The 12922-nt window shown below is 38.6% G+C and overlaps 1 protein-coding gene across 2 annotated transcripts in view; it reads left to right on the top strand.

Annotated features, from left to right (window-relative positions):
• Positions 1-2225: 2225 nt before the first annotated feature.
• ldb2a (LIM domain binding 2a) overlaps positions 2226-12922 on the top strand; it is a 68615-nt gene continuing 57918 nt past the window's right edge. The window contains exon 1 of one of the 2 annotated variants that reach the window (XM_065273977.2): positions 2226-2484. In XM_065273977.2, the coding sequence (XP_065130049.1) occupies positions 2353-2484 (132 nt within the window). In that variant the 5' untranslated portion in view covers positions 2226-2352. The remainder of the gene's footprint in view (positions 2485-12922) is intronic. The other variant, XM_065273976.2, reaches the window with a different exon arrangement.

The raw sequence follows: 12922 nt of genomic DNA, 5'->3' as shown, positions 1-12922 counted from the left end.
TAGATCACATCACAACAACTCAGATGTTACTCAATAAGATCTCAATAAGATCTTAGTTCTCTGTTCCATCATTAGTAATTTCAATAGTTTGCTTGTGTTGATGAAGGCACTTAATCATACTGTAAATTGTTCTCGCAGGATTGATGATGCTTGTCTTTATCTGCTGCAACATGTTCAAACATTTCTGGAAAATGTGGTGGACTGGATGTAAGATTGGTAGTTATGTGGATGCTTACAAGCAATAAAGTTACGTCGACTATACTTTTAAGACTTCAAAATAAAGCTCTTTAAAAATCCAGTAACATTCACAACAATGAATAAAAGATCAAAATTAAATTTTAAGCGAAATTTGGACCACCAGACTTTGACTTTACAATGTTTATTTTATCAACAGGTTCAAGGTCGACATATATAAACAAAACAAGTAAATACAGCTAATAGTTTATTTTCCAAAGAAATTCTGCAGTAAGATTTGTTTGTGAGAGTGTGTGTGCGTGTGTTTTGGTTTAGACCTGCCGAGAAGGCGGCATCTGCCACGCACCATGGTACGTTACCATAGTAACAGCGGGGAGCCCAGCGAAGGATTGTCTATATGTGTCCTGACCCATTTCGATTTTCCCCAGAAGTGCTCTTCCTCTTTCACCTTACCACATATATCTCCCTCTACACCACTAACTCCACGCTCAGCTTTTATTTCTAATTAAAAACACTCTGATTCCTGCCCCTCTCTCCTTACATCCAAAATTAAAATGAGATGGCAACTAAAGAAAAGACTAAAGTTTTATCAAAGCTGGTCAAACTGAGCACTTAATAAGCCGACTACTTGAAATATTCAATGGAAAGTTCTTGAGATATTAAATAATGTAATTTTTAATTAAGAGTTTATTAATAGATCCCCCCAAAATTTGGTAATGACCTATCTCTTTGCCTCAAGTGTTTGGAGCTGAATTTTCATTTGTCTAGGAGGGCTAAGACTTTTTAATCTTAGCCCTAAAATATTTCAACAAAACACAATATAGGAATAAAAAAATTGCATTGAGTAATTTAGCATAAATTGAGGAAATGGGTTTTGGAGAGCATGTCAGGGTTGGTTTAAAAATCAGTGGGCAAAGTATACACACAATCACCATTTCATTAATAAATTAGCATAAAAATTAGGCATTGAATAAACTTTACCTATCTAAATAACTCTCTGATCATTTTGTGAATGATGCGGAAGCACTTGCACATTACCTGTGTCTACTTTATCTGATAGGTAACACAGAAGAGCATCAGGTGTTACCAATATTCTGTTATATGGAGGTGTGGTCATAAACCCGATATAAAGTAGTTCCAGTTACAATATTACTTTAGGTTTAAATTATAAAGGTCATTTGTATAGTTAAAAGGCATAGACACTGGCTCAATCACATGTATAATGACTGCTAACAGTTTAATAAACCATCTCAGATTGTGTAATGAGAAGGTTTTTTAATGTCTCCAGATGTATATATGAGAGACTTTTTGACATTGTTTTGACATTTGTTGTCATACCACATATGCTATTAAAAATAAAGGTTCCTAAAAGGTTCTTTGTCCGGGCAGTTGGAACCTTTAACATCCACAAAAGATATTCATATATGTTCATAAAGGTGAGAACAAAATTATTCTTTTAAGAATCTTTGACCAAAAGGTTGTTTGGGGAACCATAAATGATTCTTCTGGTGTGGGGTAAGTTGTCACAATGGGAACCTAATAGCCTGTTAGATGGATCTTTGAGTTTTTTAGATGTGTAGATGACAACATAATAATGAAACTCAAAACAATAAAATTCCGCACAAAATATTTTAATTGCTCAAAACGTCATGTAATCACATGACTTTCTGTGGAATTTTTTTTTATCAAAATCAGTAGATGATTTAATGAGTTATTTAGTTTCAATGATAAAACATTATATGTATACAACATACAAATATATAACAGGCAAAACCACTGCTAGAGAAAACAAGCAATTAGACCAATATTTAAATTATTGGCCCCGCTCTCTCTTGTGTAGGCTACATCACTGTGAATGTGTAACACTGACAGATGTAAAATCTTATCAAAAACAAACATTTACACAAGGGCCGGTTGCTTTGTGGGATGGTAAGACTTGCCTGGCTCACCGTCAACAATGTTTCAGTGCAGCCTGCGGCTATCCAATGAGAGGCCAGCCCTCCTCCTCCTCTCCCTCCTCCTCCGCGCGCGCTCTCATCTCTGCGCTCCAGCGTGCAGGCAGTGACTGCTGCTGTCTCGCGGCTTTTGGAGAGCTTACACGCGCGCTGTATGGATGCTGAATCTCTGGCGCTGCTGTAAACGCGACACGGAAGCAACATGTCGAACAATCCTCACGACCCGTTCTACTCGTCCCCGTTTGGACCCTTCTACCGGAGACACTCGCCGTACATGGTGCAACCTGAGTACCGGATCTATGAGATGAACAAGCGACTCCAGTCCCGGACTGAGGTGAGTTTGGACATCGCTTCACTCATGACACGGTGACAGGTTTAGTTTGGGAAAGTTCTCCGGACGAAGCATATTAAGAATTATTCCCAACCTCTGTGTTTTGGAGATGCTTTCTTTCAAAAGCCAAACTGTAAACTGTTTTGCGTTGCAAGTGTACGAGCATCACTTTCTTGCTTCAATATTACGGAATTTCCTCAAGATTCCAATACATTTTCATGAAATTATTTTCAGGGACGTGTGCATATTTACATTTTGAGCACATAATGTACATATGGTGACCGACATTCAGAAACATGTTTAGGACTTTAGTCAAACTGCACTCTAGCAACATTCACTTTGATCGCTTATTAAAATCCACGTGGAGCAGAAGTTAATGAAGAGAGCGCACGAGCGCAGACGGTTGACGCTTCTCTGTTAAAGCTGCTAAACAACCGGTTGAACGATGTAAACATTTTTAAAATAACTTTAATAATGATACCTCAACACACTTAATCTTTAAATGGAGAAATGCATTTAGTTAAATGTAGGACAAGCGTTAAACGAATTAACAGAACCCTTTGCTTTGAATTGATGTCATGTAAGACGTTCTACAGTAATTTTAATACCACAAACTTTGTTGAAAGGTGGCATTCAATAGCTTTTGAATAACTTTTTTCTGAGATGGTCTGAATATCTATCTATCTATCTATCTATCTATCTATCTATCTATCTATCTATCTATCTATCTATCTATCTATCTATCTATCTATCTATCTATCTATCTATCTATCTAAAAACGGACACATCTATGTTGTTATTAGAACAATGCATTTTGTATTACTTTTAACACAGCTTGTGTTGTCACTTTTAATTTTAAAGTAAAATGAATTACAATGTGTTAACATACAATGTGTTAAAATTTCTATCTATCTATCTATCTATCTATCTATCTATCTATCTATCTATCTATCTATCTATCTATCTATCTATCTATCTATCTATCTATCTATCTATCCTCTTAAAACGTGCAATACTTGCACTCTTCCCCCTTGACAGTACTTTCAAAATACAGTAAAACAGCTGTAAATAATATCTGTAAATATTTGTGCTGTGATACAGGGGCATGTCTATTATGTAGATCCCAGTGGGAAACAGTCTTGTTTCTTGAAAGATCTGTCTGCTGGTTACAATACGCGTCTGGCCGGCACAAATTCCCTTAGGATCTGCACCCTCAGCCTCCACCTCCTCAAACCTGACGCCGTGTTCGTTGTATTTCGACCAACCTGTCACAAATCAGTGTCGGTATTAATGAATCACTATCATGATCGATCATAAACATTTTTGATGTACAGTAATAGAGAGAAAATCTTGACATTCTCGTCCAGATTCCTTCTCCGTTTAACAGAAAAACTTGCATTGACAGCATTAATTATGATTATTGAAGATACAGAGTTGCTGTCACAGCGGCTATGTGATCCACGGCTCATGTGTTTGATGTTTCACGTGTTTGTAACTTTAAGAAAGGTTTTGGCCATATTGCGGAGATGCATTGGCACAACATCATGAATAATGTATGCACAGTGGCCTGAACCCTGAAGTATTCCAGTCTGAAACGGCACTCACCAAACAGCCTGTAATAAACACGTGTGTCAATATATCATCTTAATCTTCTCAACCTCGCTTTGTCGTGGCAGGGCATTTGCTAAGATTAAATCTTTTCATGTGTGATAGATCTCGATAAGAGATTTTATTGTGAGGATAACAATGAGTTTAGTTGACAAATGTGATACTCCGTTGTTGCTTGTGAAAATAGCTGCTGCAATCGATGGAGTACTAAAGGGGAAAAATAGATCTGGAAGGAGGAAGAGAAAGACAGATAGAGAGAAAGAAATACGGAATAAAAGTAAAAAAATCAAGAATTTCCCAAAAGAAGTCAACATGTTTCGTTGGATCCTGCACTAAAAGTGAAAGCAAAGTGTGTGTATGTGCCTCCTTTTCATTTAAGATTCACTGTCAGAATATCCTCACATTAAAAGCAGATATCAAAATTAATGTGGCACAAAATCCATACCAGAGGTCTTTAGCATAAATTAAAGTAAGAATGGCACTAGTCCTGTTCTCAAATCAGTCTGTTCATGAAACAAATATTGCACAGCACTCCACGATTGTGTGTTCTTGAAGAAATAAGAAAAACATGTTCTGACTTTTTTGTTGTTCAAGCCCGTTTCATACCCGCAAAGTTTATTACCCTCCTATAGAGACAATGAGCTTCTCTGAGTCATAGGCTCAGAATTTTTCTTTTTTTTTTTGGAGGGGAGACGTACTGCGACTAACAAACATCTTTGCTCCGCAGTCCTTAACTGATTTTAGTAACATTTGTGAAAGGTCTGATATCTCGTAGCACGCATAGGTCCAGCACCTCACCGCATAAACGTAATAACATAAACCCTAATATCTTTGCAAACAGTCGGTGAAATGTTTATTAGCCAAGCACAGTGATGTGCAATTGAAGGCAGTGGTAATTTTAGCACAGATTTTACAAGGGAGAGTTTCCCTCACAGCCATCCATCATGTAGACACGCAGACTTTCTCAGTTTAGAGGCTGCAGGCAAACAGCGCAACAACAGGGGGAGCGGAGCGCAAAAGTAGCCACTGTCAAGCAAAGGTGTTTAATAACTACTTGGCTCTGTATTTCTGCATTACTCATTTAATGACAGTCAGCAAAGGCTAACAAATCGATGTATTGGCGCTAGAAAAAAATCTCAGTGGTTCAGCGCACATGACTGGAGGGAAAGTTGTATTGGACAAAGGCAGGAAAGAGCTCGAGAAAGCAACACAAGAGGCTTTAGGAGTCCGGACTCTTGACCTGAGAGTTTTCGGTGTACAGAAGCTAGTGATTGATGTATATTATTGTCTCGGGGCTTGCACTGTACAGCCCATTTGCTGGCAGTACATGAACTTCAGAAGGGGTGCTGAGTTCCAAAAAACGGTAAATAGTTTGTTGCAGACCACTGTTAGAGTCCGACACACTCTTTAAAATAAATTTGCTAGAATGTTTCTCTTTCACAAAAAGGTTTTTTAGACTTTGACTGTACTGTATGGTTTTTTTGGGGAAACACAAAATGTTTTGTAGCTAACCTTTTATATAGTACCTTTATTTTTAAAGGGATAGTTCACCTTAAAATGATCATCATTTACTCAACCTCTTGTTGTTACAAACTTGTACTAATTTCTGTGATCTGCTGAACACAAAGGAAGATATTCTGAGCAATGTTTGTAACCAAACCGTTTTTGAGCACCATTGACTTCCATACTGTAGTAATATTTTTCATACTATGGAAGTCAATGGTGCTTCTGTTTCCTGCTTCCTTACAAATACTTTCCTTTCTGTTCAGCAGAACAAAGAAATGTATGCAGGTTTGTAACAACATGAGGGTGAGTAAATGATGACAGAAATTTCATTTTTGGATTAAATTGACTGTAATGTGTTAAAGGAGACGTGTTTCTTTTTTTTTATAGTAGTCGTTTAAATGTTTCCTTAATTCAGTAATCATTTTAATGTACTGTAATATCTGTCTCAATACTAAAATAGTCATGTAACTTACAGTACCGTAGGCACTCCCATTCTACCTCGCCTTAAACATTTGCAAACTAACTTTTCAAGAACAGAGTTAGTATTAATAGCACATACCGATTTGCCTATGGAAATTTCCACCTTCACATGCAAAACCGACAGCTTGTTTTATTACAGAACTTCAGTGCTGTTTCTTTTTATTTGGACACCTGCACTCTCCTTAATAAACAGTTTGCACATGTAAGCAATAGCATTTAATACATGTCTTGGTTTTGTACATTTGTGCACTTGGACGTGCCTGCCTTGAGGCATCAACGCTGTAAGAACAGTTAAGGCTTTCCAAGATGTTCGCTGCTGCTTAAGAGGTTTGCCGGCTAACCTGCCGCTTAAGCGTATGCAAATGATCAAGCTGGTTAACATTCAGAGGAGGAGTTTTGTCGACCTCAGCTGGTATGAGCTCATTAGCATAGCGCTGGTTAATATTCAGAGGCTTAGAGAAAGTGAGCAAATGACAGAGATTGAGTAGAAGAGGTCACCGAAAACATGTGAAAGCTTAGCTGTGTTAATCTATATAATGGTTTTGAAATGGGATGCGTTTATGCAAAGGAGAAGTGCAGGTTCACGTCGACGTTTCGTTTTGATCCGAAGGCGATCGATAATGCATTTCACTGTGGAGAAACTCGCTCTCAAAGTCTTTGAGGTAAACCAATCACTGTTTGAATCAGCTCATCCATCGTCCCATCAGAGCTTAAAACGGCACCAAATGGCAAATCAGTCCAAACATGTCCATCTTCATTTATATTACATGATGGTTAATTGATTTTGTAAACAGCAGGTGATAGACAATGGATTGTGTTTTAAGAGCTTGTGATAAGTCTTACATAAATTGATGTGCACAAATTGATAAGCTTTGTTAAGCAGTCAGCATTGGAGGGATGAGTATCGGCAGTACCAAACTGTACACTAAAAAATGCTGGGGTATTTTCAACCCAGCGATGGGTCACACAGGGACCAATCCAACCCTTTGGGTTGAAATATTATATCCTGGGTTGTTACAACACAAAATGCTAGACTAGGTTGTAACCATGGACTGTAAAAAATATGGACATAGTGTCCATGACGTCACCCATAGGTTTGTGAAGAGCTTTTTTGGAGGCTTTAGTTGGTGGGGCCTGTCATCGCCATCTTGGCCGCGCGTCACCACGCATCGCTTGAGGATAACTGAAAATGGGTAAAGAGGCGGGACATGTGAAGCTGAGGTGGCTGGTTGCTAAAAGCAGTGGAGGTTCACCCGTCACTCAATTGGCCACGCCCTTAATTATGCAGAACTTTAAGGGTTAATGTCATTTAAACAGAGTTGCAAAAAAATCACCACCCTCACAGTTGTCATGAAGAGCAAAATTAGCTATAAAGATCAAAATCTTATTTTCTATTAGGCTGTCAACATTATTGTTGGGCATTTTAACATGGGGGTCTATGGGTATTGGAGGCAGCTTCTAGTGCAGTCGATGAATTGCAGTTTAAGACTCTTCATCAGAGAGATCAGAAGGTTGCCAGTTTTAACCCATTGTTTGGTCAAATATAACCATTTTGTGAGTTAATTTAACCCAACAGCTGGGTTTGTCCCATTTTAATCGCGTTTTTATTTTTGAAAGTAGACTACACCATAAAAGACACTGAATTATACAATTTCTGTTAAAATAATACACATTAATATATCATTGATATACTGTATTGAGCCATGTCAGGTTTATTTCCTAAAATGCTGGGTTAAAAGGAGACAAACACACAAAAAATGTTTATATTTGACCCAACAATGGACTTGAGTAAAAATAACCCAGCATTTTGGGCTGAAACAACACAGGATAGGTTAAATTACATGCCACCAGGTTGTGTTTGTCCATTTTTAACCCAACACTGGGTTGAAAATACATATTTGTTACATTATTTTACAATAATTGATATTTTAATCTTCTACATCAATTGTAATATTTTTAATCTTCAAACTGTATTTCTACTCCCTGTGGAATAAAGATAATGCACCACTATCTTATCAATCAGCTGTAATGTACAAAAACAGGTTATGGGGTCCAGTCAGATATGTGACATATTGAAAACAAAACAGAAGTAAAAAATGGATCTGGAACAATAAGGTGGCGTTCAAACTGCCAGGATACTAGGACAATAGTCCCACCTTTTTCCTGCGGCTTTCCCAAAGTTCCTTCCAGGCTACACTGTTGCACTGATAACAGATAAAGAGGGATCGCCCATTTTTACCAACTTCCTGTTTTCAGACAATTTCTACGCAGATCATATTTTTGATTCCCTTTGTTCAGCCACAAGTGATGATGTTTTTAAAAACCCTTGAATGTCATTGTGTTGTTATCCGATGAGGTTGTCATCCGATGTGGTGGACATTTATGAGCACCAAATTAATTTCTGCTCTGCTGTAAGAAAGGAAATAATAAGTGTTTGTTTGAGTTTCTCAAAATATTTTTGTCTAAATTTAGCTAAATTCCTATTAAATTATTAATAATAATACACATACTTTAAAAAGAACTATAACCAACAAGCACACCACATATATTTTTGTATGGGCTGTGCAATGTTTCTGAATTTTGAAGAAATGACCTACAATTGTGTCTGTGTCTCTTATATTGGAGACTTTCTGAAGGGCGTTATTTCACTTCCCTGTTCCTTATTGCATTTGCATAATTCAGATTATGTACACATAACCTTATAAGAGACCCAAATATTGTCAACACTTAGTTAGTCTTCAACAAACCTTAACAGAACAGCAGAATAAGAGCAGGCAGAATAAAGCAGACAGCCAAAAATATTCATAGGACTGGGAGACTGCGGTTATTGTTTATCAAAAGGAGGTATCATGATTTGATGGATGAATTGTTTACGTGTTTACTGAAATTTCTACCAGAGTTTTGGGTTGTTTACGCCGTTAGTGTTCTCTAAGATCTGTCGGCTGCTGTCACAGATATGTAGGTGGAAAAAGTTCAACTGCAGTTGTACAAACCCCGCGCGTGATTGCCCACGCAGCTCATCAAAGACCTTGTGTACATTTCATGAATCCTGAAAGGTGAGTCTAAATGGAGTCTGCCTAACGGAGGACTTTTTAAATGTCACTTCGCAGATGTGGATATATAAAGACAATTTACAGCGCTCCATGTATTGTGTGAATGATTGGGTTGCCTTCCGCTTGGTACGATTTAAAGAGGTGTTGAAATTCCTCATAGGACATGTTGAACCACACGATAGCTGGCTGTTGGACTTTGAGCATTGCGATACATAACTGTCATCTTTTAGATGCACCTGGCAATGATACTATATTCATATCTGGATCACAATATAAAAGAACGGTGTTATTTTTTTATGTTTAGTGTATAGTAATTCAAACTAAGGTATAGCTATTCTTTATTTTTATTCATTTATCTTTCATTTACATTAGACTTTTGCATTTTGGATAGTTCAACGGAAATGACGTTAACACCTTACAATTCAATTCAATTCAATTTTATTTATATAGCGCTTTTCACAAAAGTCAATTGTTTCAAAGCAGCTTTACATAAATAGAAGCAGTGAAAAGCACAGAAAACGACAGATAGCACAACAAAATACATGATAGCATGAGCAGTTAAATTTGCTGCGGCTATGACTCAATATTATAATTGCACGTATTACTAAAGCAACGTATAGAAGAGGAAGCTAGGTAAAGCCCAAAAAGGCTGCCTCCCCGGGGTGAAAAACCCCCTAGGAGAAAAAAAAAAACCCCGGGCTTTTATCCGAGGAAAAATAAGTCCTAGGAGGGAAAAACCCTTGGGAGAACGGAAATGGAGATTTAGCGGAGATTAAGCGGTTCTGCCGGTGATCGTTGGTCAGGTATCAGCTGGGCATAACGTTGAAGGACAGCCAGTAGATCAGAGGTGTGCCAACTTTCACATCTACCGGGACTGGGTCTGTTTGTCTCGTCCTCGGGTCGAGGACGAGACAGGGAGAGAAAAACAAAATCGTATTAGCGTAGCGGCCGTTCATATGTATTGAAGTGTCACACAGTGATGTGGTTTAACTCAGCTTAGTTCCAGACAGACTAAATATTGCGGCATAATTATGTTATCCACAGTTGAGGATTTAGCAAATTGGGGGCCCAATGCGAGGGTATATATGGTAAATAAGGGTCACCTTCCGATCTTTAAGAGAAAATGAAACCTGACGACCCGTTTGACTAAGGCCTAAAGCCCCACTGTCGTCGTTAATGCAGGTTCAGTGGCAAACGGGTCTTTATTGTATACCATTTACAGGACCAGGAGAAAACGCCAAAAACATCGCAACCCGACCATACGTGTTAACCCGTTTGACTAAGGCCGGAAGCCCCACTGTCGTCGTTAATGCAGGTTCAGTGGCAAACGGGTCTGTATGGCATACTATTCATAAGACTTACGATAGCGCCAAAATCGCAACCCGACCATACGTGCCAACCCGTTTGACTAAGGCTGGAGGCCCCACTGTCGTCGTTAATGCAGGTTCAGTGGCAAACGGGTCAGTATGGCATACTATTCATAAGACTTACGATAGCGACAAAATCGCAACCCGACCATACGTGCCAACCCGTTTGACTAAGGCTGGAGGCCCCACTGTCGTCGTTAATGCAGGTTCAGTGGCAAACGGGTATGTATGGCATACTATTCACAAGACACACGAAAGCGCGAAAAACGCAACCCGACCATACATACCAACCCGTTTGACTAAGGCTGGAGGCCCCACTGTCGTCGTTAATGCAGGTTCAGTGGCAAACGGGTCTGTATGGCATACTATTCACAAGACACACGAAAGCACCAAAATCGCAACCCGATCATACGTGCCAAACCGTTTGACTAAGGCCAGAAGCCCCACTGTCGTCGTTAATGCAGGTTCAGTGGCAAACGGTGGCAAACTATTTAATGCAATTCATTTTAAGTGTTCATGCAGAAAAGGTTTTTATTTATTTATTTGGTTGGTCTGTGTTATGACCGTGAGTGCTTTGTTCCGTGCAAATAACTATTGCGAGTTAAGAACCTTTACTAGACAAATTATGCGAATGCTTTGTTGAAGAGAAAAGTTTTAAGTCTAGATTTAAAATGATCGACTGTGTCTGATTCTCGGACATCGGTTGGTAAATCATTCCAGAGCTTAGGGGCTAAGTAGGAAAAGGATCTTCCACTTTTAGACACTTTTGATAGTCTAGGGATAATCAATAGGCCAGAATTTTGCGACCGTAGTGTGCGTGATGGATTGTATTCTGATAGTAATTCTCTAAGATATGAGGGTGCTAAGCCATTTAAAGCTTTGTAGGTGATTAGTGATATTTTAAATTGGATGCGATATTTAACTGGTAGCCAGTGTAAAGATGCCAGAATTGGGCTTATGTGGTCATACTTCTTAGATCGAGTAAGTACCCTTGCAGAAGCGTTTTGAACTAGCTGAAGCTTGTTGACCTGATTTGAATGGCATCCCCCGAGTAGCGAGTTACAATAGTCTATTCTAGAGGTCATAAAAGCATGAATAAGCTTCTCTGCGTCAGATGTAGACAGTATATGGCGTATTTTTGAGATATTTCTAAGATGGAAGAATGCTGTGCGGCAGACGTTGGCGATATGACTATCAAAGGATAAGTTGCTGTCGAACATCACACCTAAGTTCCTAACCGTGGAAGAAGGCACCACAGTACAGCCATCTATGTGCAATTTGTAATCTGACATATTATGTTTGTAGCGATTTGGTTCAATAATAAGTACCTCTGTCTTATTGGAGTTGAGCTTAAGAAAGTTATGTGCCATCCAGTCACTAACATCGCTAATGCAGTCTTTTAGCCTAGAAAACGTGTGTGTTTCGCTGGGATGCGAGGAGATGTAAAGCTGGGTATCATCCGCATAGCAGTGAAAACTTATGTTATGTTTCCTGATAATGTCTCCTAGGGGTAACATGTATAACGAGAACAGGATAGGACCTAAAACTGATCCCTGCGGTACACCGTATTTAACCAGGGAGTGATATGACTCTTCCTCATTTACATAAACAAAGTGATAGCGATTGGTTAGATATGACCTAAACCAGGCTAGCGCCTGACCACTGATACCAACATAGTTTTCTAGTCTATTGAGTAGGATTCTGTGGTCTATTGTGTCAAATGCTGCACTAAGGTCTAGTAATATAAGAATTGAGATTTCACCACGATCGGATGTTAATAGGAGGTCATTTGTAACTCTAAGCAACGCTGTCTCTGTGCTATGGTGGGGCCTGAATCCTGATTGGAACTTTTCATATGTACTATTATTTGTCAAGAATATGCGTAACTGGCTTGCCACTACCTTTTCTAATATTTTCGAAAGAAAAGGGAGATTTGAGATTGGTCTAAAGTTATTAAGTTCTCCTTGGTCAAGCTGTGGTTTTTTAATCAGCGGTTTAATAACTGCTAGTTTGAAAGCTGTTGGAACGTATCCTATTTCTAGCGATGAGTTAAAGATATTTAGAACCGGGGTTGACACTACAGGGAATACTTCTTTAAGTAGTTTTGTGGGAACGGGGTCTAATATACAGGACGATGATTTGGATGATGTGACTAGTTTAGAGAGCTCATCTATTGTAGTAGGTTTAAATGAATCAAGATGTTCGTATGGTAGTCTAGTGTTAAGTGAACTAATGGGTAGAGTGGTGGCTGCCTGGGTAGCTACGATGTTTTCCCTAATAGCCGAAATTTTGTTAGAAAAGAAGTTCATGAAGTCGTTACTATTGTGTTGAAGTTTACTATTGGTTTCTGTTTGTTCTTTGTTTCTAGTCAGTTTCGCAACTGTGCTAAAGAGGAAACGAGGGTTATTATGATTCTCATTTATAAGC

This window comes from Paramisgurnus dabryanus, chromosome 16 (genome assembly GCF_030506205.2).
Source record: "Paramisgurnus dabryanus chromosome 16, PD_genome_1.1, whole genome shotgun sequence".
In the NCBI taxonomy this organism is placed as follows: domain Eukaryota; kingdom Metazoa; phylum Chordata; class Actinopteri; order Cypriniformes; family Cobitidae; genus Paramisgurnus; species Paramisgurnus dabryanus.
This window is presented reverse-complemented; position numbering and strand designations above follow the sequence as displayed.